Source organism: Aspergillus saccharolyticus (genome assembly GCF_003184585.1).
Source record: "Aspergillus saccharolyticus JOP 1030-1 unplaced genomic scaffold BP01scaffold_3, whole genome shotgun sequence".
NCBI classification, from domain to species: Eukaryota; Fungi; Ascomycota; class Eurotiomycetes; order Eurotiales; family Aspergillaceae; genus Aspergillus; species Aspergillus saccharolyticus.
In genome coordinates this window covers 303,400-330,316 of record NW_020290613.1, presented here as the reverse complement: position 1 = coordinate 330,316, position 26,917 = coordinate 303,400, and the positions used below count along the sequence as shown (strand labels likewise).

Here is a 26,917-nt window from a genome sequence, read left to right as displayed (position 1 = left end):
AACTTGGAATAGTTGGTGACCTACCTCAAGCTTACTGAAGAGCTCCTTGCTTTTGGAATTGATGTGACACATCAAAACGGACATATGTGTGCTTCCAATGCATAACAGGGTTGTAGATCACTTCAAGGAATTATATTAAATACGACAGCGAGCAACTCATCTGACCGATAAGTGCAATCAGCTTGTGAGAAGAGATTGACTAGAGAGCGGGGGAGAAAGTTCGAAGAAAAAGGTGAGTCTGAAGGTCTACTAGAGCCTAAGCCCGTGTTCATACTTGGATATCTTGCTGGAAGACCGTACTGAAGGCAGCTCAGCCCGAGGTCGGCCAGCAGATGGACGGTCAGTTGCTGACAGTACTGCAAACAGATATCTAACTTCAGGTCATGATGGAAGAACGGATGAGGAACTCAACAATTCCCATGCTCAATGGTGATATCAATGGGGGCTGTCGAAAGACCATTCACCTTCAGATCGGCGTCAGCGACGCCAGACCATGCGTGACAGGAAACCAACCGCTGCTTCTATCGCAGCATATGAGAAAGGCATGGGCTGTAATCCTGAGTAAGTATATCGGCTCGTCGACGGTGGCCTTCGGTGTCTATATGAGCGAGGCAACCTCATCACAATACCGAGCTTCTATCGAGCAGTGGCGGATAAGAGATGAGCAGCATCTCTCCATGCAGGAGGCCGTTCGGTGCATCGCTTCCGAACAGTGTCAAGATGGGAAGTTTGACCCCCGCTCGATGCCTGGGACCTGTTTGTCGCTCCAATGGACAGAGCAGGACGAAATCTCTGGGCAAGAGCTCCTCGAGCCTCTTGCACCGTTTCTCTCAGTAGGGGCCCGAGCCCACCTCTATTCCAGCTCGCACTGACTCTCATTCTGTCCAGTCAAACGGCCTGGTGCTCACTCTCGAGTGTAGCCAGATGCAGTTGATTCGATGCTCTCTTCAATACGCGACTTCCATCATCAGCGAGCCATACGCCTGCGCGATACTGAATCTCTTCTCTCATCTTCTACATGAGATGATGGCTCGACCTGACATGACAGTCGGTCAGATGGACTTGATAGGTGATTCAAACAAGACTACCCTCGCTGCGTGGAGTGAAGAAAGTCGTAGGAACGACTACTCAGAGCTCTGCATAGATACCATCATTCGAGAGCAGTGCGCGATACGTCCTCACGCCGAAGCAGTCTGCTCACACGATGGCAGCTTGACCTACTCGAAGCTTGATGCCCTTTCCGAGAAGCTCGGACACCATATTCGGTCTCTAGGTATCGGGCCTAACGTTGTCGTACCAATTTGTCTCACGAAATCCATCTGGACGGTGGTTTCTATCGTGGCTCTTCTTAAAGCGGGTTCTGCCTTCCTTCTGTTGGATCCCACCCATCCGGTCACACGCATGGCTGCCATGTGTGCGGAGATCAATGCACCGTACATCATCACCTCGACAGAACTAGAGCCCATAGGCCACAAACTGGTCAAGTCAACAATTGTGGTAGACCGGTTTGACGAACAAGCAGATGTGGCGCCCCAACCAAGGCTGCCGCTCTTGACAAAGCCCGAAAACGCCGCCTACGTGGCATATACGTCGGGCTCGACGGGATCGCCAAAGGGTGTAGTTATTGAACATCGTTCCTTTTGCGTCAACGCGTTGCTGGGCAGCCGGATCCAGAACCTGAACGAAACATCCCGGGTCCTGCAGTTCGCTTCATATGGGTTCGATATTAGCATACATGAGATGCTTACCACCCTAATGGTTGGGGGCTGTATCTGTGTGCCTTCCGAAGCTCAGCGCGTCAACGACCTAAAGGGGTCTATCACCGATCTCCAAGTCAACTGGGTCGAATTGACCCCATCAGTGGCAAGGCAATTGTGTCCCGAAACGGTGCCGGGCATCCAAACCCTGATTCTAGGGGGTGAATGCATGCTCGCTCGCGATGTTACGACTTGGGCGGATAAGGTGCATCTGATGGTGGCTTACGGCCCAGCCGAATGCAGTGTAGTCACCACAGTCCAACGCAGCATTCATATCCAGGATATCTACAACATCGGTCGACCGTACAGCGCTCATTGCTGGATCGTGGATCCAGGAAATGTCGACCAGTTGCAACCTCTTGGCGCCGTGGGAGAAATCGTCATCAGCGGGCCCATTGTCGGCCGAGGATATCTGAATCAGCCTGACCAAGACGCCTTCATAGAACGACCGCAATGGGCTTCCTCTTTCTCAATCACTGATGGCACGCGGTTCTACAGGACGGGTGACCTAGCATGGTACAACCTTGACGATGGCAGCCTGCGATATGTTGGGCGAAAGGACAGGCAGGTAAAGATCAATGGCCAGCGCGTTGAACTCCAGGAAGTAGAGAGTAAGGCGCAAGAGTTCTCCAAAGATAGGGCTATGGTGGTAGACGTGGTCAGTATTGGCAGCGTCGAGGACGCCACAATTCTCGCATTGTTTGTTGAAGAGCCCGAGAGCGTCCCAAACTCTGACGATAAGACCGAGCCGAGTCCTCAGGGCTTCTTGAAGGGGTTGAAATCTTGGCTTCGCAGCGAATTACCTCCGTTCATGGTCCCGGACCTTTATATCCCGCTGAATCGCTTTCCGTTGACACGCACAGGAAAGCTAGACCGCAGAGCATTGAGAGACCAGGCAGCGCACTTTGCAGCGTCGAAGGGCAGGTGTCAAGATCGCCACGGTGAGGTTGTGGCTATCAAGGAAACATTCGAGACTGATGTGGAAATCCTGCAGATGTTGAGTTACATCTTCGCTAAAGTCCTCGGGCTGCCCGAGGGCCGCGTTGCACCGCACGACGAATTCTTCTTGCTTGGAGGGAATTCGGTCCTTGCCATCAAATTGGTTGAGCTCGCGAGGGAAGAAGGGCTTGCGGTGACGGTTGCCGATATTCTTACTCTTCAATCCCCCATCAACCTAGCAACGGTCGTGAAAATGGCCGAGGCATCGCGGCCCATTGAACTATTGGAGTTGGTGGATACCACCCAAGTCTCCTTGAAACTTGCAACGGCCGAATATCAATTGAGAGAGCTTGAAGACGTATATCCCTGTACACCGATGCAGGAAGCAATGATGACATTTTCAAGCCTGAACACTGACGCATTCATCGCAACGTTTGTCTTTCACCTCCCAACCTCGCTCGAAAAATCGCGGTTCACAGCGGCCTGGAACCAGATCATCAAGAACGTTCCAGTATTACGAACTCGCATCGTTCAGGCTGATGACGATCGTCTGCTTCAAGTTATCGAGAAAGAGCCTGAGGAACTGCTGATGTTCGACTCGTTCGAGCAATGCCAACGAGAGATGGGTCAGTATGGAATGACTCTCGGCTCTTCTTTGGCACGGGCTGCCCTCATCACCCCTCGGGAAGAGCCACCCTCGTTCTTCATTCTAAGGATGCACCATGCAGTCTTTGATGGGTGGTCGTATGTCCAGCTCTTGCAAGACCTCGAGGATGTATACCTGGGTCGTCCTATACCGCAGCGACCATCCTTCCGTAACTTCATTGGCTATATCATGAAACAAGACGCCTCATCAGCCGTGGAGTTTTGGAGAAATGAATTTGCTGATCTTCAGGCCGTCACCTTCCCCGATCGACCGACTGGGTGGTCAGCTCCGCGACATGCAACCATGATGAAACACCGCATCCAGGCGGACAAGCTGAGTAGGAATGGGCCAGTAGCCCACCAGGTTCAATTGGCCTGGGCCATGGTGATCTCCAGCCATACAAATTCCAATGATGTCGTTTTTGGGACCACCGTGTCGGGGCGCAATGCTTCTGTTGTGGGCGTTGAACGAATGATAGGGCCCACTATTGCTACGTTCCCTTGGCGCATCCGGTTGAAACCAGAGGACACAGTGCAGAAAACACTCGGAGAGATTCAAAGCCACAACGTGGCATTAATTCCCTTCGAGCAGACCGGACTGCAGCAGATTCGCGGAAGCAGCTCAGAGGCAGCCGTCGCGTGTGACTTCCAAACCTTACTCACTATCCATCCGCATCCTATCCAGAGTCCGGCAAATATCTTAGAGGATTCCCCCGATAATCGAGGCGAGCAATGTAAATTCTCTTCGCATATCCTAACGCTGATCGTGAGCCCTGGGGTGCACGGCATGGAGGTAGAGGCCATATTCGATGCGTCGGTCCTCTTGCCCTCTACTGTGGGGCGGCTTTTGGAGCAATTCGAAGAGGTTATGGCTCAAATTTCGTGCAGACCAACCTCCAAGATAAGCGCCATTAGTGTTCTGAGTCCTCAGGATCAGCGGCAAATCAGCAATTGGAATCCCGAAGTTTTGTTGAGCAAGCCGCAGTGTATGCACGACCTCATCAATAACTCTTGTCACAGTTTTCCAGGACACTCTGCGGTTCATGCGTGGGACGGCGAATTCACATATGGAGAGCTCCAGCAACTTGCTTGCTCGGTTGCAGACCACCTTCAGTCCCTCGACGTGGGGCCAGAGACTATCGTCGCCATCTGCATGGAAAAGTCTCGATGGCTGCCTGTGGCCGTTACTGGCGTCCTGATGTCAGGGGCAGCATTCGTTCTGCTTGAACCAACTTTCCCCATTCAGCGGCTCCAGCTCATGTGTCAAGAGACCGGGGTGAATGTCGCTGTCTCGTCCCATACCACGTTCCCCATCTGCCAAGATCTCGCTCGAGATGTGGTTTTGGTGTCTGAAGACACTATAAATCAGCAAAATCGCGCGAGCTGGAAGCAACCTGTAGTCAGTCCGCACAACGCCATGTACGTTGCATTTACCTCCGGGTCCACAGGTGCCCCCAAGGGTGCTGTCATCGAGCATGGCATGTGCTGGTCCACATATGAGGCTTACCGCAGCGACTTGTCCATTACAAGCGCCTCTCGCGTCCTGCACTTTGCATCACTCGCTTTTGACGCCGCAGTATTCGAGTTCGTGTTTACGCTGGCCGCAGGAGCTTGTCTCTGTGTGCCATCCGAAGACCAGCGAGTGAGCGATGTAGCTGGCGCTATCGCAGATTTTAATGTCAATTGGGCCCTGTTAACCCCATCGGTGGCCCGCACACTCTCTCCAGCCGAGATTCCCTCTGTAAACACTCTTGGGCTGGCTGGAGAGCCAGTGATGCCCACCGACCTGCAAGCGTGGTGTGGCCATGTCCGGTTAATCGGAATGTATGGCCCCGCAGAAGCTAGCATTTTCACGACGCTCGTGGAGTTTGCCCGGGAAGATGAAGATGCGACCAACATTGGAAGATCTAAGAATAGCAGCTGCTGGGTGGTCCACCCGGATAATCATCACCAACTTCAGCCTGTGGGGGCAGTAGGAGAGCTGCTCATTGCCGGCCCCAACGTTGGGCGAGGCTATCTCAACCGTCCTGAACAAACTCAGCTGGCGTTCATCCCCGAACCCGCCTGGGTGGCGGACTTTGCTGTGGCACAGAATAGTCAGATGTACAAAACCGGGGATCTAGTGCGGTACCAGACTGATGGCACATTGCAGATCTTGGGTCGAAAAGATGCACAAATCAAGCTTCGTGGGCAACGGATCGAGCTCCGAGAGATTGAGATTTGCGCCGAGCGTGTGATGCCAACGATGATAGCGGTGGCTGATCTCATTGCGCTTCCTGACCCAAAGATCATTCTGTTACTCGCAAGCAAGCACCAGCCCTCCTCCTACTCCTATTCCTCCTCCTCTGCTGGCGACAACAGTGTACCACTGTTCCTGATGCCAACGGATCCTGTTCATTGCCAGAGGGTAGCCGCCATAACCCATCTCAAAGAGCTCCTGCCCAAGTTTATGATTCCATCCATCATACTCTCTTTACATCATCTTCCGCTCACACCTTCCGGTAAAATCGACCGTCGATTGCTCAGAGTGGAGGCTTGCAAATTCTATCAAGGGACTTGCAATGGGACATCAGACCTCGCGGCGCCGAAACGAGAAGCATCGAACGACAAAGAGCGACTGATTCGCGATATTTTCGCCAAGGTACTGGCCTTGCAAAGTCACTCAATTGGTATGAATGACAGCTTCTTCGACCTGGGAGGAGATTCAATCTCGGCCATGCGAGTGATTAGTTTATGCCGAAAGGTGAACTTGGCTCTTCAGATGTCAGAGTTTGTCCTTCACAATTCTGTGGCTCTCGTGTGCCAAAAGGCCAGGTCAATCAGCTCACCTATGAAGGTGGTTCTCGACGAGCCGTGGAGACCTTTCCCCTTAGGCCCCATCCAGGATATGTTCACGTCTCTTCCCTCTGCGTGCGATAAGAGGTTCAATCAGAGCTTCTTCTTTCGAGTCGAACAGCCCTTCACTCAGGCTAATTGGCGCTACGCCCTCGAGCAGGTGGTGCACCACCACCCGATGCTTCGAGCCCGACTACTGCCGAACGGCCGTCAACAGGTGATCACATCGAACGTCGATAAATCTCTCACTATGTCCATTCATGATGTGGAGGAGAAAGAGGCCATCCCGGCCATAGCAGAAAGATCTCAGTCAGCGTTGAACATCCGGACCGGTCCAGTGATATCGCTAGACATCTTCAATGTGAATCACGACGGGCAATATGCACTCTTCGTTGGACACCACCTGGTCGTAGACTTGGTGTCTTGGAGAATCCTGTTAAGTGACATGCAGGATCTTCTCCTGTCCAAGGAACTAGGAGCGACACCCCCGTACTCGTTCCAGCGTTGGGTTTGTACCCAAAGGGCTCGAGGCGAGGGCCATGTCAAGCCGGAGGACGTGTTACCATTTGATGTAGTTCCCGCTGACTACGAGTACTGGGGCTTCTCACCCCAGTACAACACCTTTGGGGAAACATGCCGTCGGGAATTTCTCTTGGATGAGGCAACAACCGAAGCCCTTTTAGGGTCGGCCAATAAAGCTTTCGACTCGCACCCCCAAGAGCTCTTCCAGGCGGCACTAATACACTCATGGGCAAAGGTATTTCGAGGGCGGAGGACTCCTACAATCTTCACTGAAGGTCATGGCCGGGAGCCATTCGATCCTGCAGTTGATCTGTCCCAAACAGTGGGCTGGTTCACCACTATGCGGCCGTGCACTGTGGAAGTCTGCGAGGGCACGGATTTGCCCGATGTCGTACGTCGTGTGAAAGATACGAGCCGGGGCCTTCCTGGAAACGGTCTGTCCTATTTCAGCGCAAGATATCTCAACAATGAATGCCGTGATGCTTTTGCCGCCCATGCCCCAGCCGAGATACTCCTGAACTTTGCCGGCCGCTACCAGCAGTTTGAAAGCAAGGATTCCATTTTCTCCGTTCCCAGTTGGAGGCCAGACCCTAACATGGATGTGGCTCACGACCTCCCTCGGTTTGCTTTGTTCGACGTGGTGATCGAGGTCATTGATAAGCGACTACAGGTCTCAGTCTGGTATTGCAAACACACGCGTCGACAGGATGAAATTCAGCGCTGGATTTGCGAATATCAGCGGTCTTTCGGGGAGATTGCGGAGGGCTTGACAAATCTCACCCCACGGTTGACACTGACCAACGTCAGGCTGGTCCCAATGACTTACGAGCAACTGTCGGCACTGGAGCGGGAAATCCGGCTGCGGCTCGATATCCCTTGCGTGTCCTCCATAGAGACCATCTATCCCTGTCCCGATGCTCACGCTGGTCTTGTTAGTGGCCTAACGGGGAAGGCCGCCAGCCATACCATCCGCTTAACTTGGCAGATCCAATCCACCGCAGTGACCATTGATGCACCAGCTGTGGCAAACGCCTGGCGTCGATTGATCAGAAACCATGCCATTTTACGCACAAGTCTCGTGTCTTGCCCCATGTCTGGTCGGATCTTCCATGTGGTCCTGAAAGATCCAAGGGCCGATGTCCACGTTGTGCCACAATTGATTACCTCGCATGAAGACTTACAGAACCTGCCGCGGCTCCTTTCCTGGGATAGCTCACCAGCCCACCGGTTCGCCGTGGGCCAGACGTATGATGGACGGATATTTGCTTTCCTAGAAACAGGAAAAGCCTATATTGATGCCAACACGTTGCTGCTCTTGCAGCAGGAGCTATCAGCGGAGCTTCTTGGGGAGGTTCCAAGGTCCAGTGGTCCTTTGTATTGCGATTACGTCGCCCATCTGGTCCAAAAAGCCAGTCCGAATCTTCAGGAGTACTGGAACACTGCCTTGGCAGGCATGCAGCCCTGCCTCTTCCCAGCCTTAGTGGCGATGCCCCTGCAGGGGGGTCCCCCTGCCATGTACACCGTCCGATCCAAGATGCGTCGGCCCGACGAACTCAACTCCTTCTGGCGATCTAACAGCTTGACAGTGACCAATATCTTCCAGCTCGCATGGGCATTGGTCCTTCAGCAATACTGCCATTCCTCGGACGTGTGCTTTGGGTCAGTTGTATCGGGCCGCGATATCTCTATGCCTGGCATTTCCCGGGTCGTAGGTCCCTGTTTTAACGTCCTTCCGTGCCGTCTCACTCTGAAGCCCGATCAAAAGATCATTCATTGGCTGCGCCACAACCAGATAGAAATAGATCGCCGCGTCGAGAATCAACATTGCTCGACACCAGAAACCTTACGCGCTGCAGGGCTTCGCGATGTGCAGGCTTTTAACACCTGTCTCAGCGTCCAACCTCCACTGTTCAGCCATTCCAACCAGATTGAGTTTCAGTTGTTAGAGAATCATGATCCAAGCGAAGTAAGAGCTCTTCGTGTCTTTATATGTATAACCATTTATGCGTGTCCAGCAAAGCTAACGGTGTCCATGTAGTTCGAGCTCTGTCTGGTAGTCTTCTGGTCATCCGACCAGGTCGAAGTCCATTTACGGCACTGGGATTCCCTTTGTACCGGTGAACAGGCGACGCAAATTCTTGAATGCTTCTTGCGAGCGGTCTCTGCTATTATGAAGCATTCCGAGGAGACTCTCATGCACCTGAATTGCTTGGAGTAGTTGATCTGATGACGCTGGCTATGAACCCTCTTGGCCGGCAGCGATTCTTCTTCGCATCACTATCTTAGATTAGTGCTGCGAGCTGGGCTCCACGGCGGGGCCCGCGGAGGATGGGCAGTCCGGGATGACTTTCCAATAGTCTTCTGGCCCAATGGTCCCCTGGTAAAGGCAAAATTAGATTTCTGGTGCTGTGGCCGATTCCACTCTCCAGGGGCCTCCCTTCTACAGAGACTCGCAAAGTACCTCCAGTAGGGATTGGGGGGGCGCAGTCAGTAATTGACCAGCGGGTCAGTCGCTGGCTAAATCGCCTGTCGAGCTCGGTGGATATTGTAGCAAAGGTCCGCATCAGAGGGGATATTATAGATGGCCGTTGCTTCGCTTTGAATGATAGATTTTGGTGCAATGTTCATCCACATAAGACTCACTTGTATATGACGGATTTCTGTTTTTTTTTTGTTCATAGAGGAAGCAGGAGGCGGTGGCGCTGGACATGGTCTCCATTATGATGAAAGGGAGGTGTAGAATCTCCTATCCCAACATCAAGCCGAACCTTCGACTCAGTTCTTCTCTTGTTTGTCTACATTGTATCACGTGTCTCTGCGCGATAGTAATCGATTCTGCCGCCCGCCGGGGTCCGATAAAGAAGGCGGTCCAGACGGCGCTAACCGTATTGGCGCCCGGGCGGTTGGTTGGTCGCCGCAGCGAGTTTTCCCTTCCAGCGCAGCTCTACCTCCTCCTTCATCAAACGTCTTTGTGTCCATCTCGTCCGTGCGCTCGGGGTCGCACGTTTAAAATTCCATTTCTCATCTCAGACAGCTTTGCTTCTGTCTGCTGCCAAGTCGTCTGCGATTCCAGGACGAGGGAAAACGTGCTAAAAAGCTAATCGATCTGCTGGGAAGTTGTTCACAATGAACGGGGATACGTATTCTGCCAGACGTGAGTACATTCCGGCCAAACACATCCTGGGTCGTGGCCATACCTACTAACTTAATCTTCGTCTACAAAGCGGACGCGGGTCGCTCTAGGGACTACTACGTGAGTAAATTTCTGAAATCTAAACCGGCAGTGTTTATCCTCCTGTCGTTGTTCAAAGCTGATCAGCCGATGTGACAGCGCGAGGAGCGGCGCGAGCGTGGTGGCGAGAGACCGGAGAGACCAGAGAGATCGGACAGAGGAGACAGACCGGAGAGGGCCGAGCGCGGTGAACGAGGCGAGCGAGGAGAGAGAAGACGATCCAGATCGCCCCATTACAGCTCTCGGGGCGGGTCCCGACGCGAGTTCGAGGCGGACTCGTACTCGTCCAGCCGCGACTACCGCGCCAGAGAACGCGAGGATCGCTACTCCAGCCGCAGAGAAGACCGCGAATGGGATCGGGATCGAGGCGACCGCCGCCGCAGAGACTACGAAGAAAGACCCTCTCGCCGTGAGAGGGACCGTGATTTGTTCGAAGAGAGACCCCGCCGGGAAGGGAGAGGAGATCGGGACCGTGAGCGCGGAGACCGCACTGCTGACCGCGGCGCTGGCGGCGCCGGCGGTGATCGCGAGCGCGAGCGTGGTGGTGGTGGTGGCGCCGGCGCCGGCGGCGGCGGTGACAGAAGAGAACGGAAGAGGAGTGCTTCGCCTCCACGGAAGAGAGAGCCCACACCCGACCTGACGGATGTCCTGTCGGTCTTGGATCGCAAGCGTCGTTTGACGCAATGGGACATCAAGCCTCCTGGCTACGAGAATGTCACCGCGGAGCAGGCCAAGCTCTCTGGTATGAAGAACGATTTTTCCCCTGGTTTAGTGGTTGGTATCAGTGAAACTTACCTCGTCCCTAGGCATGTTCCCTCTCCCCGGTGCACCTCGCCAGCAGCCCATGGACCCCAGCCGCCTTCAAGCTTTTATGAACCAGCCCGGTGGCAGCAGCACCGAGACCTCCGCCCTCAAGCCGGCCAACTCGCGCCAGTCGAAGCGTCTTTTCGTCTACAACTTGCCTCCCAATGTCAGCGGGGAGGCGCTTCTGGCTTTCTTCAACCTCCAGCTCAACGGTCTCAACGTTGTCGAGAGCGTGGACCCCTGTATCTCGGCTCAGGTGTCCACCGACCGCAGTTATGCTCTCCTGGAGTTCAAGACGCCCGGCGATGCCACGGTTGCACTTGCTTTTGACGGAATCACAATGGACGAGCACGAGGCTGCCGGCAATGGTGAGGCTAACGGCTCTCCCCAGGGACTGGAAGTGCGACGACCCAAGGATTACATTGTTCCCAGCGGAATGGAGCAAGAATACCAGGAGGGCGTACTGCTGAACGAGGTTCCTGATTCGCCTAACAAGATTTGCGTGTCCAACATTCCCAACTACATCCCCGAGGAACCGGTTACGATGCTTCTCAAGTCGTTCGGCGAACTCAAGTCTTTCGTCCTGGTCAAGGACAGATCCACCGAAGAGTCCAGAGTAAGTTTTTTACATGATTAGGCTGCACTGCAGGTCTGACTTTTATAGGGGATTGCGTTCTGCGAGTACGCTGATCCTTCTGCTACGAGCATAGCTGTGGAGGGATTGAACGGAATGGAATTGGGAGACAGACATCTTAAGGTTGTGCGTGCCAGTATTGGAATGACCCAGGCCGCCGGTCTGGACATGGGCGTCAATGCGATGTCCATGTTTGCCAAGACGACTTCCCAGGATCTGGAGACCAGCCGTGTCCTGCAGCTGTTGAACATGGTGACTCCCGAGGAGCTCATTGATAACGATGACTACGAAGGTAAGTCGTCTTTTGTTTCTGGTCCTGGATCCGTTCTTCCACTAAAGTTCACTAGAAATCTGCGACGACGTGCGTGAAGAGTGCTCGAAATACGGACAGATCCTTGAGCTGAAGGTGCCTCGCCCTTCTGGCGGCAGCCGACAGTCCCCTGGAGTTGGCAAGATCTTCGTCAAGTTCGATACGGTAGAGTCGGCCACGAATGCTCTGAAGGCGCTTGCGGGCCGCAAGTTCTCCGACCGGACTGTCGTGACGACGTATTTCTCCGAAGTGAGCATTCTCTTGTCTCTTTTGCGGTTTGATTTCTGACACAAGAACTTTGCAGGAAAACTTCGATGTCAACGCTTGGTAATCGGGATTATTTTGTACTGCGCTTGCGCTCCAACCTTTTCACAATGCTTAATTGATTCCAGAATCCGGGTCCGAGGCCCGGTGTGGGCAGACGATTCTCAATCTGTGTTGGAATGAGGGGCTCTTTCTATAATAGTGACTTTCGACCTAAGAACTGGGTTACGATGTATCATAGCGAGAAACGATTACTTGGATGGTGACTGTTGTTGTAGACGGGTGTTGTAGCTCGTGGCTCGACTGGTAGTTCTGACTGACAACCTTGTGCGGTGTTTCAGAGGTGATTAATGCTCCGTTGAGATGTTGATGTTGGGCAATGAGTCCTCTCTATTGTCGCGTTCAAGCTTTGAGTCTTCCGGAGAGAAAAAACAACAGGGAATCATAAATCCTGCTATACTCAATTGATCAGCATTAAGCCACGCTTGTGTATCATCTAGCTAGTTATCCTCGGACTGGTATTTATCTACTGGAGCGATGCCATCCCTCCCCTTGCGAATGACCATTGTACTCTTCCTATGAGCCCGATTCCCTCGTTTCCTTAGTCGGAGAGTGCCACAACTAATGTAGCCATGTGTCCTGTTGAGGCCTATTTGAATTCTTCTTAACCTCCTTCATCAAGATTGTTGTGAGATGTCTCTACCTTGGAAGATTTATACCAAGACATAAGCCTACCGCTTGATAGCTCAGCATCCTCACCATTGAGAGCAATATGATTCTTAGTTTAGACGAGAAGGCTGGGTACGAGCACGGTCTTACCTCAGATGGTTGCATACAAGACTCTTACATTATCACAAGTAGTCAGAAGTGGTACGGAGTACGTTTTCTGCGGCAGAAAGTATTCTGGGGATATGGAGTTACAGAGATAAGATCTATCGTCTCGCAGGATTGAGCATCGACCCAAAACTTAGTAGATCTAGAATCAGTTTTTAATTGAAGTAGACTGCTCCAACCGAGCCAACAGAGAATGGACGCCCAAAGTACCAGCAGGGCTACTGTTCAGCAGACCCCCAACGCGTCCTAGCAGAGTGAGCGATAGCTAAGCGAGTTCACAGATGTATTGCTAACTTAACACAGTGACGCAATTGTCCTGCAGTGATGCAGCCTCCTATCTCCAGAGGGAACTAGACAAGTCGACCTTTCATCTCGCGTAAAGTGCACAAATCACAATGTGTGTCACTGCCAGGAAACCTCCTCCTCCTACTACGGAAGTTAGGTAGATAGTAGTCCACTCCGTACTCTGTCAGTATGACCACATCTCACAGGCAGTGAATAAGTTAGATGAGATGGTGGCAAACATAGTCAGATTTCTAAACTCGCAATTTACACATAACGCCATGCATCGGCCTCGCCGGTCAAACTGACCTAGTAGCTAACTAACTAGGTAGTTACTAAATCATTGACCAGCAAGTTAACTACCCCAGACTACTCCGTACATGCAGTCAGCAAGACAAGACGGCCCGTATCCCTCCGCACCGTCTCTTCGGAGAATTTCCCATCCACCGGATCACATCACAACAGTTAATCAAACCACACTCTCGCTGCTTAGTCCAAAGTCACGTCACAATCCTTTCGAATAACTTGCCACCGGAGGAAGCCGAACACCTCTACCTTGACACAAACTTTTCAAGGCTTAAGCAAACAAAACATCAACGCGCATGCACGCACCCCGCCACCTGCAACGGTCGTACAGTCACTTACAGTCACGGTCACTTACGTAGGTCACCCCAGATAATTGCTCACGTCCCACGACTCTCGGGGGTAGTTTGAATTTTCAAAGCAGGGCTAGAACTGGACTGGGCTAGTTTTTATTTTCTCTTATCACAGTCGTAGTGATTAGTAGAGGGCCGAGGACGATCTGGTTAAGCGAGGCCGGGACAAGATACCCGTTCGCGTTTAGTTGCGGAGTAGGTCGTTTTTACTTCAAACTATGTAGTACGCCCCTCATCCTTTGACTGCTGACTACAGTATGGTTTATTAGAGTTTGGGGGTTGTCGGACTGTCAGCACTGGTGCTGCTGCTGGTTTGTTTGAATTGGATTGCAGTTTGAAGAAAGAGCTGAGAATTAGGACTGAATGAGGTGGAAGTGAAGGTAGATTAGACAACTATGCCTTAGGTCTGTACAGTATGGAGTAGAGGTGTAGATATACATACATTTGTAAAAGGATAATAATGACAAAACAATCAATCCTTGATTTAGAAACACAACCAGGGTATAAGTACAGTCGTTAAACATACATATGCAGTTCATACAATACATCAACACTTTTCTCTTTTCAGTTGGTGGGTCGCACCACTCTATGCAACCCCCTCCTCCCCATCCCAAAAATAAGCCACAAACCATGCTCCATACACCATGCGCCATGCTTGAACCCAAATTATCAAATGCAGCGTCACTGTGATCCATTATGTGTGTGTCCGGGCGCATAGGTCGCCTGCGGATCCCACTCGCGGCCGTGGGCCTGCGAGGCACTCGGCGGTCGCGGCGAGGAGAAACTCATCGTCGGGCTCACGTAGCGCGCCTCACGGCCATTGTAAAGGTCGTTCTCGGGGCTCCGGGCGCCGGAGGTGCGGGCGGGGCTCGGCGAGCGGATGGTGGTCACCGTCACCGGCGCCGGGGTCTTATTGAAAGCGGGGAGGCCGGAGCTGTCCAGCATCTCGTAGGCGCGCGAGTCCGGGGTGCGGCGGGCGTCTACGGAGACGAACTCGTGGGGGTGGGTGACTTTGGTCTTGAAGAGGTCGGCCCATCCCAAAAACATCGAGGGGCGCGCGAACAAGATGAAGTTCCAGAAGCCGACGAGCGACAGCAGGATGAGCACGGCCAGGAGGGTCGCCTGGTTGGGCATCACGCCGCTCAGCTGCGAGAAACAGTCCGGCTTGTGGCCCCCGGTGGTGACCAGACACTCTAGCCAGGGGAGGGCCCGCTCGGCGTTGGCAGGGGTCGGGGTCAGTTTGTTGTCCATCTTGATGAAGACGACCGCGAAGAAGATGACATTGCCGATGATGACCAGGACCAGGGTGATGCTGCGCCACTGGAGCTGGATGACGCGTCGGATGCGACGGTACGCCTGCCGGGCGGTCATGGTGCGCACGCTGGCGCTGTAGGAGGGAAGCCCCGAGCTGTTGGTCGTCGGGTTCTTGTCGAAGACGGATTTGACGTAGACGTGGATGCAGTACAGCATCGTGGCCAACTGCAGGACCAGCGCGGCCGCGGCGAAGGCCATCACGGGCGCCCAATAATCCTGGTTGCTGTGGTGGACATTGATATGGCACGTCCCTCCGAACCGGTACGACACCCCCGTCAAGCACAGCATGACGGTCAGTCCAATGACCGGGATGCCCCAACCGAAGACGAATGCGCTCCACATGAACTTCCTCCCGAGAATCACCTCCCAACACACTTGCAGGTGGAAAGCCAGAGTACGGATAAAACCTATGCAACCTGTCAGCCCCTGTCGCGGCTTCAAACTGAGCGGAGCCGGCAGACATACTGAATGTGACAGCGACCCAGCCGCCAAACAGCAGTAATGAGCCGGTAAATGCACACGATATATCCGAGTACATGTCATTCGGCGTGATTGCGTTATGACACTGCTCCGGCTTGATCCCGAGAGGGATGATAAAAGCAATCTGATGGGCAATGAATCAATCGTTGTCCCGCTTGGCGCAAGTGATTGCGTGCATGCGCACTCACCTCAATGCAGCAGATTCCCAGCGTGAAACAAATACTCAGATAGTGCCGATTCGTCCATTTGGCAGGAAGAACCGCATATGAGATCAGGAGGAAGATACAAAGAGGCAGAATCGCGACTCCGAGCCAGCCTGCGGCCTCGGTTTTGTGGATCAAATCTAGACGCACCGTGCGCGGATCAGTCAGTTTGTTTCCCCTCTCGCATTTACTATGTGGTATCGCATACCATCACCGTATGTCCATGATGCCAACGGACATGGCAGACAGCAAGAGATGTTGCCTCCTGTCGTGGAGAGTGTTTCACAGTAACGTCCATCAATGACTAAAGAAGCACGTCAGCGCCGCACAAGACGGGGTTGACGGGGAGTATTTCGCATACATCCACCGGTAGACGGGAACAGGGACTCCTGGTAAAAGGGAGTCGGACATAATCCGTATAATGTCGAGTTGCTCATGATGTATGTTCGGCTGTTTGTCAAGTATACTCGTCAAGCTCAACAGAGGCGGGCACCTGCGGTGGCGAGATTGTCATGTCCTTGAGTGGGCGAGATGAGGAAGGGTTGCCAGCAACTCCGGATAGTGACACCACCCCGCAAGCAATTTACAACGGTGAGTTCGCGGAGAACAATCGTTCGATCAGGATCGAATCACTGCATGGGGGCCACCAAGCAAAGCCAGAAACAATAGCAGGTGGAAGCGAACGGACATGAAGGGGAGAAGGAGGAGGAGAGGGCGGAGGGGGAAGACGATCAGATATACAGTACTACCACCGATTAAACGATGCGCATTTATGGGACCGTCCCTGAGGAGGAGGTGGGGGGTTTGGGTGCTGCCAGGATCCAGAGATTCGGTTGGGGCACACCTCAGATTGTATCTGGGACCTCAATTCTTACAGTTCCAGAAGGGTCCGTGTGGAAATTCCCACTTTTCCAGTTGATTTTCATCATTGCGCGCCGAGCTTAACCTCAGGGGCACGAGAGGGTGGAGTCGGTGGCATGCATTGCAGCGACAGGCCTGATGCGACAACGCCAGGGAGGAAGTACAGTAAAGTTTCTACGCTCCATCGGGGGAAAATTCCAATGGACCGGGCGAGGTGTATGATTATGGATGGGAAAGAAGAAAACATTAGGCGAAGGAATTCAGTCTAGCCATCCATTCAATTGTAGTATCGGGTAGGGCACAGCCAGGCAAAGCGGGGGATGATGGAGGACCAGGAGGTAAGAGGTAAGATGCCATTGTAGGAGAAATTTTGAAAACAATGTATCAGGGAGCCCTAAACCGATTCAAGTTAATTCCCCTGCAGCCTTTTGCATGGGTATAAACCAATGCTATTCACCATTGGAGGCCAAGGAGTGATTATGAGGTAGTCCCACCGAGGCCCAAGGATCGGAAACAGAACGTGGGCTGTACATTCTTAACCTACTGTAAATAACTAAGTGTACGGAGTATGTTACCTGTTACTTACCCGACTGTCAATGCCCGCATTCAATTTTGGTCTCTTTGGTCTCTTCGGTCTCTTCCCAAGTGCGACTTTCCATCCCGCTTGATGTGGCAACCCTTGAAACTGGGACTCCCTTGTCCTATTGATAATTCTCTTAGAACAATCCTATTATCTCGTGAGGAAGTTGACACCATCACGCTATGATCCCGGGACCACCCGCTGAACCGTGGAATGTGACCTTGGAGTAGTCCAGGTTCTCGCGCCCAGTCCCTAACCACAGGAAAAGGATAGCCGACCTGGTATCAACCTGCTCTGCTTGGTAAGGTGGGAGGCAGATAAACAGCCGAGTACTCCGTACCTTACAGACGTCTTCGTATGCAGGCAGGGGTTGGCAGCATTGCTGCTGCATGGCGATTAACTTTGGGCTGGAGAGATACTAATCCTGGAACGGAAGGCTTTCCTCCCGCTAACGCATTCAGTTGCATTGATAGGAGGAGTTGTACACACCTCCTGGTCGAGTCAAAATGGCTTTGGCCCTTGTGCACCCTAACTTCATACAGCTGGTGGCCGCTGTCAGCTCAACCCATACGCAGCACCAGGCTTGCAATCATTTTAATTCGAGGTCTATGCTGTACGTATGTACGGAGTACAATAAAGTCTCCTCCGTGCATTGGTTCCTCAATGGGGAACCAGAAAGGTCAGATTCCTGACGCTAGTCCGGACCCATCCACCCCTCGTGCAGTCTAACTACTCCGGATTAATGTGATAATATCAAAGGATATTAATGGTTCCATGCTCGCTTGTAGTCTTCCCCCCCCCCATTGTGTAATCTAGATCGTTCCCCATCACGATGTGCATTGACCATGGCTGCAAGGCTCTCGCGTCCGACTCTGCAGACTGCCCGCTTGCGCTCGAGATTTTACCTCTCCTACGTAATCATCGCCAACCATTCTCGTGAAAATGGAGCCCCTCGACTGATGTTTACGTGCTTATTGCTGACTGCTGAGTGCTGACTACGCGAAGCGTCAGATGTCTTCGCTGCGTAGTAGTGCTCGGTACTGGCCGCGTCTATACCTGCCGCGCTGCTGCTGATCGACCCTAACCTCGGAGGCAGTTTCCACGGTACGAACCTTCACCCTCGACAAGCTCACCGCAATGGGTCTCGGGCTCGAGGGTGCTTTTGCGCGATTCAGTATTGATTGACAGAGCCCCCTTCGACGGCGTTAGGCGCCGATGGAGGATGCGCATCGTCGACGATCATCGTCAGAGTATTGCGATGCGACGTCGGTAGAGGAACCTGCCAACAATGTGCCGACTTGCCCAACCTTGAATCAATGATTGCTGTGTCATCGCCAACCTTTTTTTGTTCCGATTATTTTGAAGTCTATAATCAATTCATTCCCCTTTGCCGTATAACTACTCGAGTCCGGAGTACGTCGGGCTTTTGAACCTGACACGCGATCTGTCGCAGTTGTCCGGCACGTGGGGATGACTACGATCATTGGCGGCCAGCCACACAGCTTGTCAGATGTAGAGTATTCCGTACTACCAAAGTTATCTCATTAACAGCTCAACACTGACCATCACCCCCTCGCCTATTTCGCATCTTCGCTATCCACATCCAATTTCCTTCCCGCGTTAATAAGGTTACGATCATGTCCACAATTCTTCGGCAACCGAGGAACTAGAAATAGCCCAGGGTGTCGTCATACCAGGCAGCGCTAGACGGCATCGACGCCTGTCCGTAGAAGTTTCCATCGAAGCTCTCGGGAATGAGGTTATCGGTTAACGACTCTTGCCGGGCTGAGTCTGACGCTTCCTAACTTACCCCTTTTCCCATCCTCCATCCTTCCACGGTTCACATTTCCTGTACCTACTCCAGGAAACGTGGGCTAGCACTAGGCAGTACTCTTCCTCGCCGGTTTAGAAGGATCTGCCGTGCAACAAATTGAGCTATGCTCGTGCCCACGATATGCACCAGTTGCAGCAACTAGTACACGACCACCCAGACGCTAATGGACCTGCAACTACCAGAAAGGACAAGTTATCCAAAGGCAAAGATGATCACCATCTGCAAAAAGCAAACGGTGCCGCAGCTGCAGTAGGCTGTGGGCAATCATATCTATCGCTGCTGATGGCGATTCCCGCGCTAAGTGAGGTACAATCCTGCTATGAGATCATTAATTAGCAGCTGAAAAGTCGGTGCATGAAGAAAGAAAACCGACAGGATCATTTCCTGTGCCGGACTTGCTATTAGGAACTCATCTTTTGTATCTGGAGTGCACACTCGATGCCGATTATTGTGCTATAGTTCGAATCAGGCACAGGGTACATGGATATCTGGGAAGGATCTGTTCATTCCGTTTTTCTCCCAGTCCGTTCGATTTTCACCTACTAAATTGATTTTTGTATTTTCGTATTTACAAAACTCATGAGTACTATTGGCCTGGCAAACCAGAGTAAAAATTACGCTGAGGGGGAGGCAGAGGCCAAAATGGGGTTTCTTGAGTCTTGGACGATGTGTGTGCGGCTAAGGAGGGATTCTCACCCATGCCTTGGATAGGCATCCACCCTACTCAACTGGCCACAGTACCGCTACCAAGGAATTGGGTGTCCCAGTGTCACTTGACCATCGTGGGACAAACGAGGCGAAAGGACAAGGGCAAGGAATCAATTCTTACAGCCTGCTACAACGCTAAATAAGAGAGAGAAAGAGAGCGGGAGCTGATGGCGACGTTGCCGGGTTCCTTCCCCGCCTGTCCTCCGAGAAAATGGACCATTCAGATCCTGACCAGCCATCATTTGCCTTCAACATACCATACAAACTGCTAATTGGTCTTCCTTCGACACCAATCAATGAAGCCAAGTCTGGGCTTTACGTGATGGACCAGCAGGAACAGGGCTCGGCGACAGGGTCATCCCCAGCCAGTCACGGACCAAAAAGGCTGTGCGCCCGCGGAACTCGGCCTCCCCTCAAATCGCACTCTGCTCCGACCTCACTGTGACGGTGCTGCTCAATATAGTGCTATATAATGCACTCATTATAGATGGGTCTTACTGAAAAGTCTTCTTCAGCTCAGCAGCCGCAGCTGGTTGCCCCTCTTCTCCTCCGTCCAGACCCCTTTTTCCGTGACCCTGATTTGACGATCCTTTTTGCGTTCGGACGTGGCTCCTACTCGCTCAACCTCAAATCACCATCAACTGTGCGCTTGTAACTGCGCCAACTATGGGCTGCCTGACGCTGTATGATCTTCGTGATCCCTGAATCGCGAGTGTCCTATGGCCTGGTTGGAGGGGTCTGGATCGTTCGGCCGCCTGTGCGGTAGGCTGTAGCTAGCCTCTCAAGCGCGATCAGGGCACACTGTGAGATCCTGTCCGAGCGTTTCTGTTCTCCGTCCTTCTCTCCTCTTCATGGTGTGTAGATATTCCGTACGACTCGATACCCACCTCGTGAGGGTCGCGAATGAAGGGCATAGTCTTGTGGTTCCCTCGCACTGTGCACCTTACCCACGAGCTGTTCGAGTCCAGTGTTCTCCATGGCTTTGTGATACATCACGTTCCACAACACGTCCCCACAACGTGCTACTATGGTATACAGGGCTCTGCACCGGGGATTGGTTTGGGAAGTGAGAGGGGCGAGTGTGACTCACCGTTGTTCTCCAACCAACTACAGGACTTGAAGCGTTTGAGCTTATTTGATTTCAAACGAGGTGTACGGAAATTCGCATTCCGCGATCGCGATGTGCTAAACATACATCCTCTTATCCCTCGCAACGAGGCTCGTATACTTGGGGTTCGAGATGATCTTACCAGTGACACAAACTCACACACAATCACCAACAGGAATCAGAGACGTTTTGATTGTATGTCTCGGCCCTTGTATCCTGGCCCCCAAGCCATGCATTCAGTCCTCCTCCACTTCTCGACCCGAGAGCCACACTTGCTATCAATCTCTTGCAGGTCTCACACTGGAGGATACTGCGATCCAGCCAAACCAGCGGTGTGATCACTGCACAGATACGGGGATGTGGTCTTCGCATCTTCCAGGATAATGGTGATTATGAACGTCTTTGGAGTGGCCTAGACACTGCGGATCCAACACGTTGCGCCTCCACTTTGTATCCTCTCCAACGGCCATCCTTGCAGAGTATACTACACGAGGTGTGTACTGCGTACCTGCGTATGGCATACAGTCGACCAAAGGGAGTATCCATGTTCGTGTTATCTGGACAAGTCTCTCTTAACTAGCAGGTTTGTCAAGTGTGCTTACTGGCGTATATCACAACTCCTCAAAGAGACTTCAAGTACTATATCCAAGTGCTTGGCTATGGAAAGACCTTTGCGTAGCATCTACAAGCAGAAGAGACGCCAATCTACGCTATAGAAAGGATTCCAGTACGTTAGAGGGTAGGACTGGAGACCACGCGGTGACTACACAGATGGAGCCAAGTACGGTCTGTGCATGTGTATCTACGATCCCAGGCGGAGCATAGAAGTGATTCCAGGTTTACAGTGACAGAAACGGACGGTGAGCTAAGTTGAAAACGGGAAAATATCTTCGAGGTGAGAATTGTGATTTCAGGTTCGATACCATCTATGCTAAGCAAACCCAGAAAGAAGCCCTCGGATTCATCATTCGATCCAGGATTACAGAGAAACTATCTGAGATGAGAGTCAGCTGATCAAGTTCCTGATTCTCAAGATAATGACAAAAGCAGTTCAAATGGTTGATATCAGAAGTCCAGTTAGATCATCGAGATAGACCCAGGAAACCGGGTAAGGTCCCCGAGTCTATCTCTGACATAAGAGGTACCAGAAAATAAAGTAAAAAAGGTGTGTTTCATCATGTGAAGCAAGTGCTGGAGGAGCGTTGAGGCGGTAGAACTGACCTGGTGAGCTGTGGCCGAGGGACAGTCCCTCGCTGTAGTGCTGAGAATCACACTGAATTGAGCGGTGTCCCTCAGCTTGACGAAGGGAGAGGAGAGAATCCAAGCAACATAAGCTTGATTCTTGCAGTTCCTCTCAAGACTGGTGTTGGCGACATGAGAAACATAAGGAACGCAAGGTAAACATCCAACAGCTTTAAGGAAAACAGAAATTTCCTGCAGAAAGTCAAGCCAAGAAATAAAAGGCACCTCGAAAAAATAAGCGAACTGGTTATGACTAAATCACATGACCGTACCCACAAACTTTGAAAATTCAAGGTCATGTGATCCACGAGAATTTCCACATCCGCTTCAGACATCTAATATTTGATCCTTCGACAACCACCAGCTTCGCTCCGTCGACCAGAACAACACCTTTCTCGACAACCAACCACCACCTCAACTCACAATGGGTCGTCTTCACTCCAAGGGAAAGGGCATTGCGTCCTCCGCTCTCCCCTACAGCCGTGCTCCCCCGGCCTGGTTCAAGGCTTCCTCCGAGCAGGTTGTTGAGCAGATCTGCAAGCTCGCCAAGAAGGGTGCCACCCCTTCCCAGATCGGTGTTGTTCTCCGTGACAGCCACGGTGTTGCCCAGGTTAAGCACGTTACTGGTATGTTTGCCTTTTTTTTTGGGATGGAGAGAGAGTCAGTGCTGACATGTTGGCGCGAACAGGTAACAAGATCCTCCGTATCTTGAAGTCCAACGGTACGACATCACCATTATTATCCGCATGCATCACCCCAGTCGCACCAGTACCTTGAGAGAGAATTTGTTGGTTGGGATTTGGGATTTCTTCGTTGAAAGGAGATGAATTGGGGAGATGGAACGGGCGCGACTATGCGATCAGCATTGGAATAATATCCTTTGCTTGGGACGAACTGGTCTTCATTGCTGCACCATCCACCTATGGACGGTACTTGGAAAGCAACGAACGGAGAGACGCAGGTTGAAACTACACCGCACCGTCGTCGTCCGGGGGAGTGGGGAACAAATCCCCCCTGAAGCCAGACAGCACTGTCTCCTATCGCATTTCGCAACCCCGAACCCACTCATCGACACCTCAAATCCAACATATCACAAACATCTCAACACACTGGAGGGAGGAGTGAACCCAGCGGGAGCACCTTGAGCAAGCAAAAGAGTCATGGTCCAATTTGCTTTGTGCACTGTGGCATCTCTCTTCCTTGTTCTTGCGTTTCTCCTCTGGGAACATATTCCAACCCGTATTGCCTCTGCTTGGTCAAAACCTAGGCTGACAGAGTGATTTTTTCCAAACAGGCCTTGCCCCCGAGCTCCCCGAGGACCTGTACCACCTCATCAAGAAGGTAGGCATCCATCCCAAATCTTGCCCCACCGACACTCGTCAAACTAACATGTCTGTCAGGCCGTCGCCGTCCGCAAGCACCTTGAGCGCAACCGCAAGGACAAGGACAGCAAGTTCCGCCTGATTCTCATCGAGTCCCGTATCCACCGTCTGTCCCGCTACTACAAGACCGTCGGTGTCCTCCCCCCCACCTGGCGCTACGAGTCCGCCACCGCCTCCACCCTCGTCGCTTAAGCGGTTTGTGTTTGGGTTGGTTCTGGTGTGGTGTGCATGACTTCGCTGTGTCGTGGTTGGTTCTGTGTCTCTCTTTCCCTTGGCTGGCCTGGAAAGGGTTGTTGAGGTGTGAATCTGGGAGATATATTCTGGCTACCATGGAAGTCATATAAAATGGAAAAAGATTTGACGACCAATTTTGTTTGTTTCGTTGTAGTAGTTGTTGTAAACTGTCTTGAGGGTAGATGTAGTTCTTAGACGTGACAACCCTACCTAGCCTCTATTACATGCACCAGCGCATACCAGCAGACGATCTATACATCCATCTACAGTAGCAACACCGACCTCTTATTGATCACAGCCAAAGCCCAAGCCCAAACCAGAGTAATCAAGATCCAGCAACCCTCACCTCCCGCGCAACCGCATTACACAACTCCACCCGCACCCCCGCGCCAGAGATTACATGAATCCACAACCGCTGCGTGTCACTCAACCGATCATTCTCCGACTTGACCTCCACAAACATCACCTCTCCAACTGGTCCTTCTTTTCCCGTCGCCTCCTCACCCTGCCTGTCCTCCTCCTCCTCACCACCATCACAAGCCTCCTTCACCCTATCAAACACCCTCCAAACCAACAGATCCGGCACCCCACCCCCACGCACGGAATACTCCTGCGCCAACACCTTGCAGATGCACGCCAGCGCCTCGCCCGGAAAACACCGCACCACCTCGACGAGATCCTCCAGCTCAAAGGACCAGTCCAACCCGACGGCGCAGGTCTGCGTCGGGGACTCGCGCGCGTGGACCTCGCGCAGGATGCGCTCCGCAGCGCCGTTGGTGATCTCGACGAGGCGGTGGTTGATCTCGCTGGCGCGGGTGGGGTAGAAGGCGTCGGTGTGGAGATCGAGCGGCGAGGTTTGGAAGGGGGTTTGGAAGACGTTGGGGACGTAGGTGTTGAAGAGGATGTCGTAGAAGAGGTAGCTGAACTGTTTTGTTGTTAGTTTTGGGGGGGGGGATTTTGTTTTGGGGGAGGGGGGGGAAAGGTGAATAGGGAGCAAGCATACTAAGGTTCTCACAATGCCTCCCTCAGAGTGGTATCCTTTCCAGCCTTGTGCTCGATACCAGTTCAGACACATGGTCTCGACGCGGCATTCCCCGCCTTCCCTCTCGTCCACCCAGACCGTGGGACGGCCTCGTCGGGTACTGTTGCTAGTACTAGTGCTACTACTACTACTATTACTACTACTTCCCAACGGCGAGTCGGTGGTCTCCGAGACAACCACCTCCGGCACGACGATCTGGATGCCCGCGATCGTCCGCTCCTCGGGCTTCGCCAGCCGCACATGCCCGAAATCATGCTGCTCGCGCTTGACGATCTTCAGCGCGCGCTCAAGCTTCATGATCCGTTTCTGCAGATCGTAGTGGAAGATCAGGTGGCAGTTGGGGTCCTCGAGACCCGTCTCGCAGGTCCGCAGCGCGATCCGCCGCCAGTGTTTGCGCTGGACTTCCTCGCTGCGGCCCTCAAAGTCAGTGAGGGCCCACATGTAGTGTTCCTCGAGCAGGGCTTTGCGCTGATACCAGGCCCCCCGCCGGGCGGCATGGAACAGGCGTTGATCAAGCAGCTCCGTCAGAAGTCGATGTTCTTCCTGGTGTTCCTTGAAGCGTCCGAGCGGGTGGAGGCCCTTGTGGATGATCCGCGTGTAGACCCATGCGGGCGAGAACCGGCGCAGGTACGCCCCTTCGCCGTATTCATAGATGGTATCTTCCTTGCGCTGTTCCTGCGCCAGTAAGACTTTCCACCGCGGGTAGACCTTGTACGCGAGGTCTTTGATCTTGTTCAGATGTTCTCCCGTCGGGGTGCCGCTGAACTCGAGGTAGTTGTCGATCTGGAATTGGATGCGCAAGGCGGTTTCGAACTCCAGAAGGAATTCGCGGGACGGGAAGATTGAGCCGGACCGGCAAACGACGTAGGCGGGGAATGTCTTGCGGGAGATCTTGGCCAGGATGATGGTGGTGAGGGACTTTTCAGTCCATTCGGTGGAGCGGTAGAAGACCAGATGGACACGCTCAAACAGAGCGAGTGGGCCCGTTGCCAATCGGATACAATCGCCCGTATAGTCAAAAATCTTCTGCATAAAATGCACATCGCGGTTGAGACCCAGGGGTTCTGCTTCGCTCGGTTTAGGGCTCCAGCCCAGACCGGTCTGTTTCTGACTGGCGCGGTGTAGAGCCGCGATGAGCTCATTCTTACTCTTGCCCTGCACCTTGGCCTCTTTCGCGAGTGTCTTAAGCTCGTCAAGAAGCAACAAAGAAGAAGCTTCCTCTAAGGTTGTGATCTGGTCCATGTGCTCGGCGAATCGAAACTCGCCGGTCAAGCGTAGCGCAGGGGCCGGGTCGATGTCCGCGGGGGTTTCACCACCCGCGGATAACGGACACGACGAGGGCGGAAGGCTGCGAGGGCGTCGCAACGAGGCTACCACTCGGGGCATGTCTGCGATGTCCGAATAGTAGCCCAGTCGATTGATGCGATGCCAAGCGGACGTCTTTCGAAGGAAAAGTCGTACGTATCTACCTCCGAATGCGTCACATTAGAGTCTTTCCCGAGACGACCCAGTTACGACTGAGGCTAAGACCGAACTCACAGGTATTGAGCCTCATAGTCCAGCTCCTGCCATTGTTTGAAGACTTCCATCTCCACCTCATCGAACAGGTGCGCCTCCTCATCCAGCACAGTTTCCAGTGCTAGGTTGAACGCATCGACATAGATGGAGCTCCGCCCCTTGCGCCACTTGCCATTCTGGAGTCTCTGGTGAAGATCCGGCTCCTCCTGGCTAGCCAACCTTGAAGCTTCATATTCCTCGATGGCTTGGCTGTCATCTTGGATGGCCGGGAGAGACGATTCGAGTTCTGTCTGGCTATTCGAGACAGGGAAGTCGTCTTCACCTTCGATCTTTGGCTCGGCTATGATGGGATAAGAATCAATCCGGTCGAGTACTGGCACTGCAGAGCTCTTGACCGGCGGGGCATCAGAAGAGTCCGGGGTGTTTTCCGTGTCACCGGGAGAATTAGTATTCGAGGTGGCGGGCTTGTCATCTGCGGCGGTTTTTCTGCGCTTCGGGTTCGGACGCTGGGTTTCCCAGTAGTCCAAAAGGGACATGCTGCCGGGAAGATACAAGCATTGATCTAGCTGCCCTCAACGACTGGCCTTTGAGCCTTCTGTGTTGTCTGGTCTGCTTGAGGAGAGGAAAAAAGCGTGACGCGATCCGGACACGAAGTCACCTGATCCATATGCCCCGAATAAGCAATGATCAGTTTGTC

General features: G+C 52.8%; 6 protein-coding genes across 6 annotated transcripts; 4 read left to right on the top strand and 2 right to left on the bottom strand.

Moving 5' to 3' along the window:
* The first annotated feature begins 166 nt into the window (after positions 1 to 166).
* Positions 167 to 1,193, top strand: BP01DRAFT_353112 (uncharacterized protein). Its single transcript, XM_025574094.1, has one exon. It carries the CDS (start codon positions 384 to 386, stop codon positions 870 to 872), a length of 489 nt encoding a protein of 162 aa, XP_025434792.1. The 5' UTR covers positions 167 to 383; the 3' UTR covers positions 873 to 1,193.
* On the top strand, positions 1,024 to 8,916 carry BP01DRAFT_288488 (putative nonribosomal peptide synthase; the record flags this gene model as incomplete). The annotated part of the gene is made up of 3 exons (XM_025571540.1): positions 1,024 to 6,230; positions 7,506 to 8,664; positions 8,776 to 8,916. The coding sequence occupies 3 exons, from the start codon at positions 1,024 to 1,026 to the stop codon at positions 8,914 to 8,916; spliced, it is 6,507 nt and encodes a 2,168-aa protein (XP_025434791.1).
* A 783-nt stretch (positions 8,917 to 9,699) lies between these two features.
* BP01DRAFT_332823 (splicing factor u2af large subunit) lies at positions 9,700 to 12,366 on the top strand. Its single transcript, XM_025573110.1, has 7 exons — positions 9,700 to 9,852; positions 9,923 to 9,951; positions 10,030 to 10,672; positions 10,737 to 11,350; positions 11,399 to 11,660; positions 11,716 to 11,927; positions 11,983 to 12,366. The coding sequence occupies exons 1-7, from the start codon at positions 9,825 to 9,827 to the stop codon at positions 12,007 to 12,009; spliced, it is 1,815 nt and encodes a 604-aa protein (XP_025434790.1). The 5' UTR covers positions 9,700 to 9,824; the 3' UTR covers positions 12,010 to 12,366.
* Positions 12,367 to 14,395: 2,029 nt separating this feature from the next.
* Positions 14,396 to 16,148, bottom strand: gprM (the record flags this gene model as incomplete). Its single annotated transcript, XM_025576646.1, has 5 exons — positions 14,396 to 15,435; positions 15,494 to 15,632; positions 15,697 to 15,851; positions 15,920 to 16,015; positions 16,073 to 16,148. The coding sequence occupies 5 exons, from the start codon at positions 16,146 to 16,148 to the stop codon at positions 14,396 to 14,398; spliced, it is 1,506 nt and encodes a 501-aa protein (XP_025434789.1).
* Positions 16,149 to 22,468: 6,320 nt separating this feature from the next.
* BP01DRAFT_413229 (40S ribosomal protein uS15) lies at positions 22,469 to 23,870 on the top strand (the record flags this gene model as incomplete). The annotated part of the gene is made up of 4 exons (XM_025578993.1): positions 22,469 to 22,670; positions 22,733 to 22,765; positions 23,339 to 23,385; positions 23,445 to 23,870. 4 exons carry the CDS (start codon positions 22,469 to 22,471, stop codon positions 23,616 to 23,618), a joined length of 456 nt encoding a protein of 151 aa, XP_025434788.1. The 3' UTR covers positions 23,619 to 23,870.
* Positions 23,871 to 23,985: 115 nt separating this feature from the next.
* BP01DRAFT_288085 (fanconi-associated nuclease 1) lies at positions 23,986 to 26,756 on the bottom strand (the record flags this gene model as incomplete). Its single annotated transcript, XM_025571525.1, has 5 exons — positions 23,986 to 24,126; positions 24,211 to 24,585; positions 24,664 to 26,167; positions 26,242 to 26,549; positions 26,601 to 26,756. The coding sequence occupies 5 exons, from the start codon at positions 26,754 to 26,756 to the stop codon at positions 23,986 to 23,988; spliced, it is 2,484 nt and encodes an 827-aa protein (XP_025434787.1).
* Between the last annotated feature and the right edge of the window lie 161 nt (positions 26,757 to 26,917).

Coding starts and splice junctions, on each gene's coding strand:
- BP01DRAFT_332823 (XM_025573110.1), top strand. CDS start 9,825: ATGAACGGGGATACGTATTCTGCCAGAC. Junction 9,853..9,922: donor GGATACGTATTCTGCCAGAC/GTGAGTACATTC, acceptor TCGTCTACAAAG/CGGACGCGGGTCGCTCTAGG. Junction 9,952..10,029: donor GTCGCTCTAGGGACTACTAC/GTGAGTAAATTT, acceptor CCGATGTGACAG/CGCGAGGAGCGGCGCGAGCG.
- BP01DRAFT_353112 (XM_025574094.1), top strand. CDS start 384: ATGATGGAAGAACGGATGAGGAACTCAACAATTCCCATGCTCAATGGT.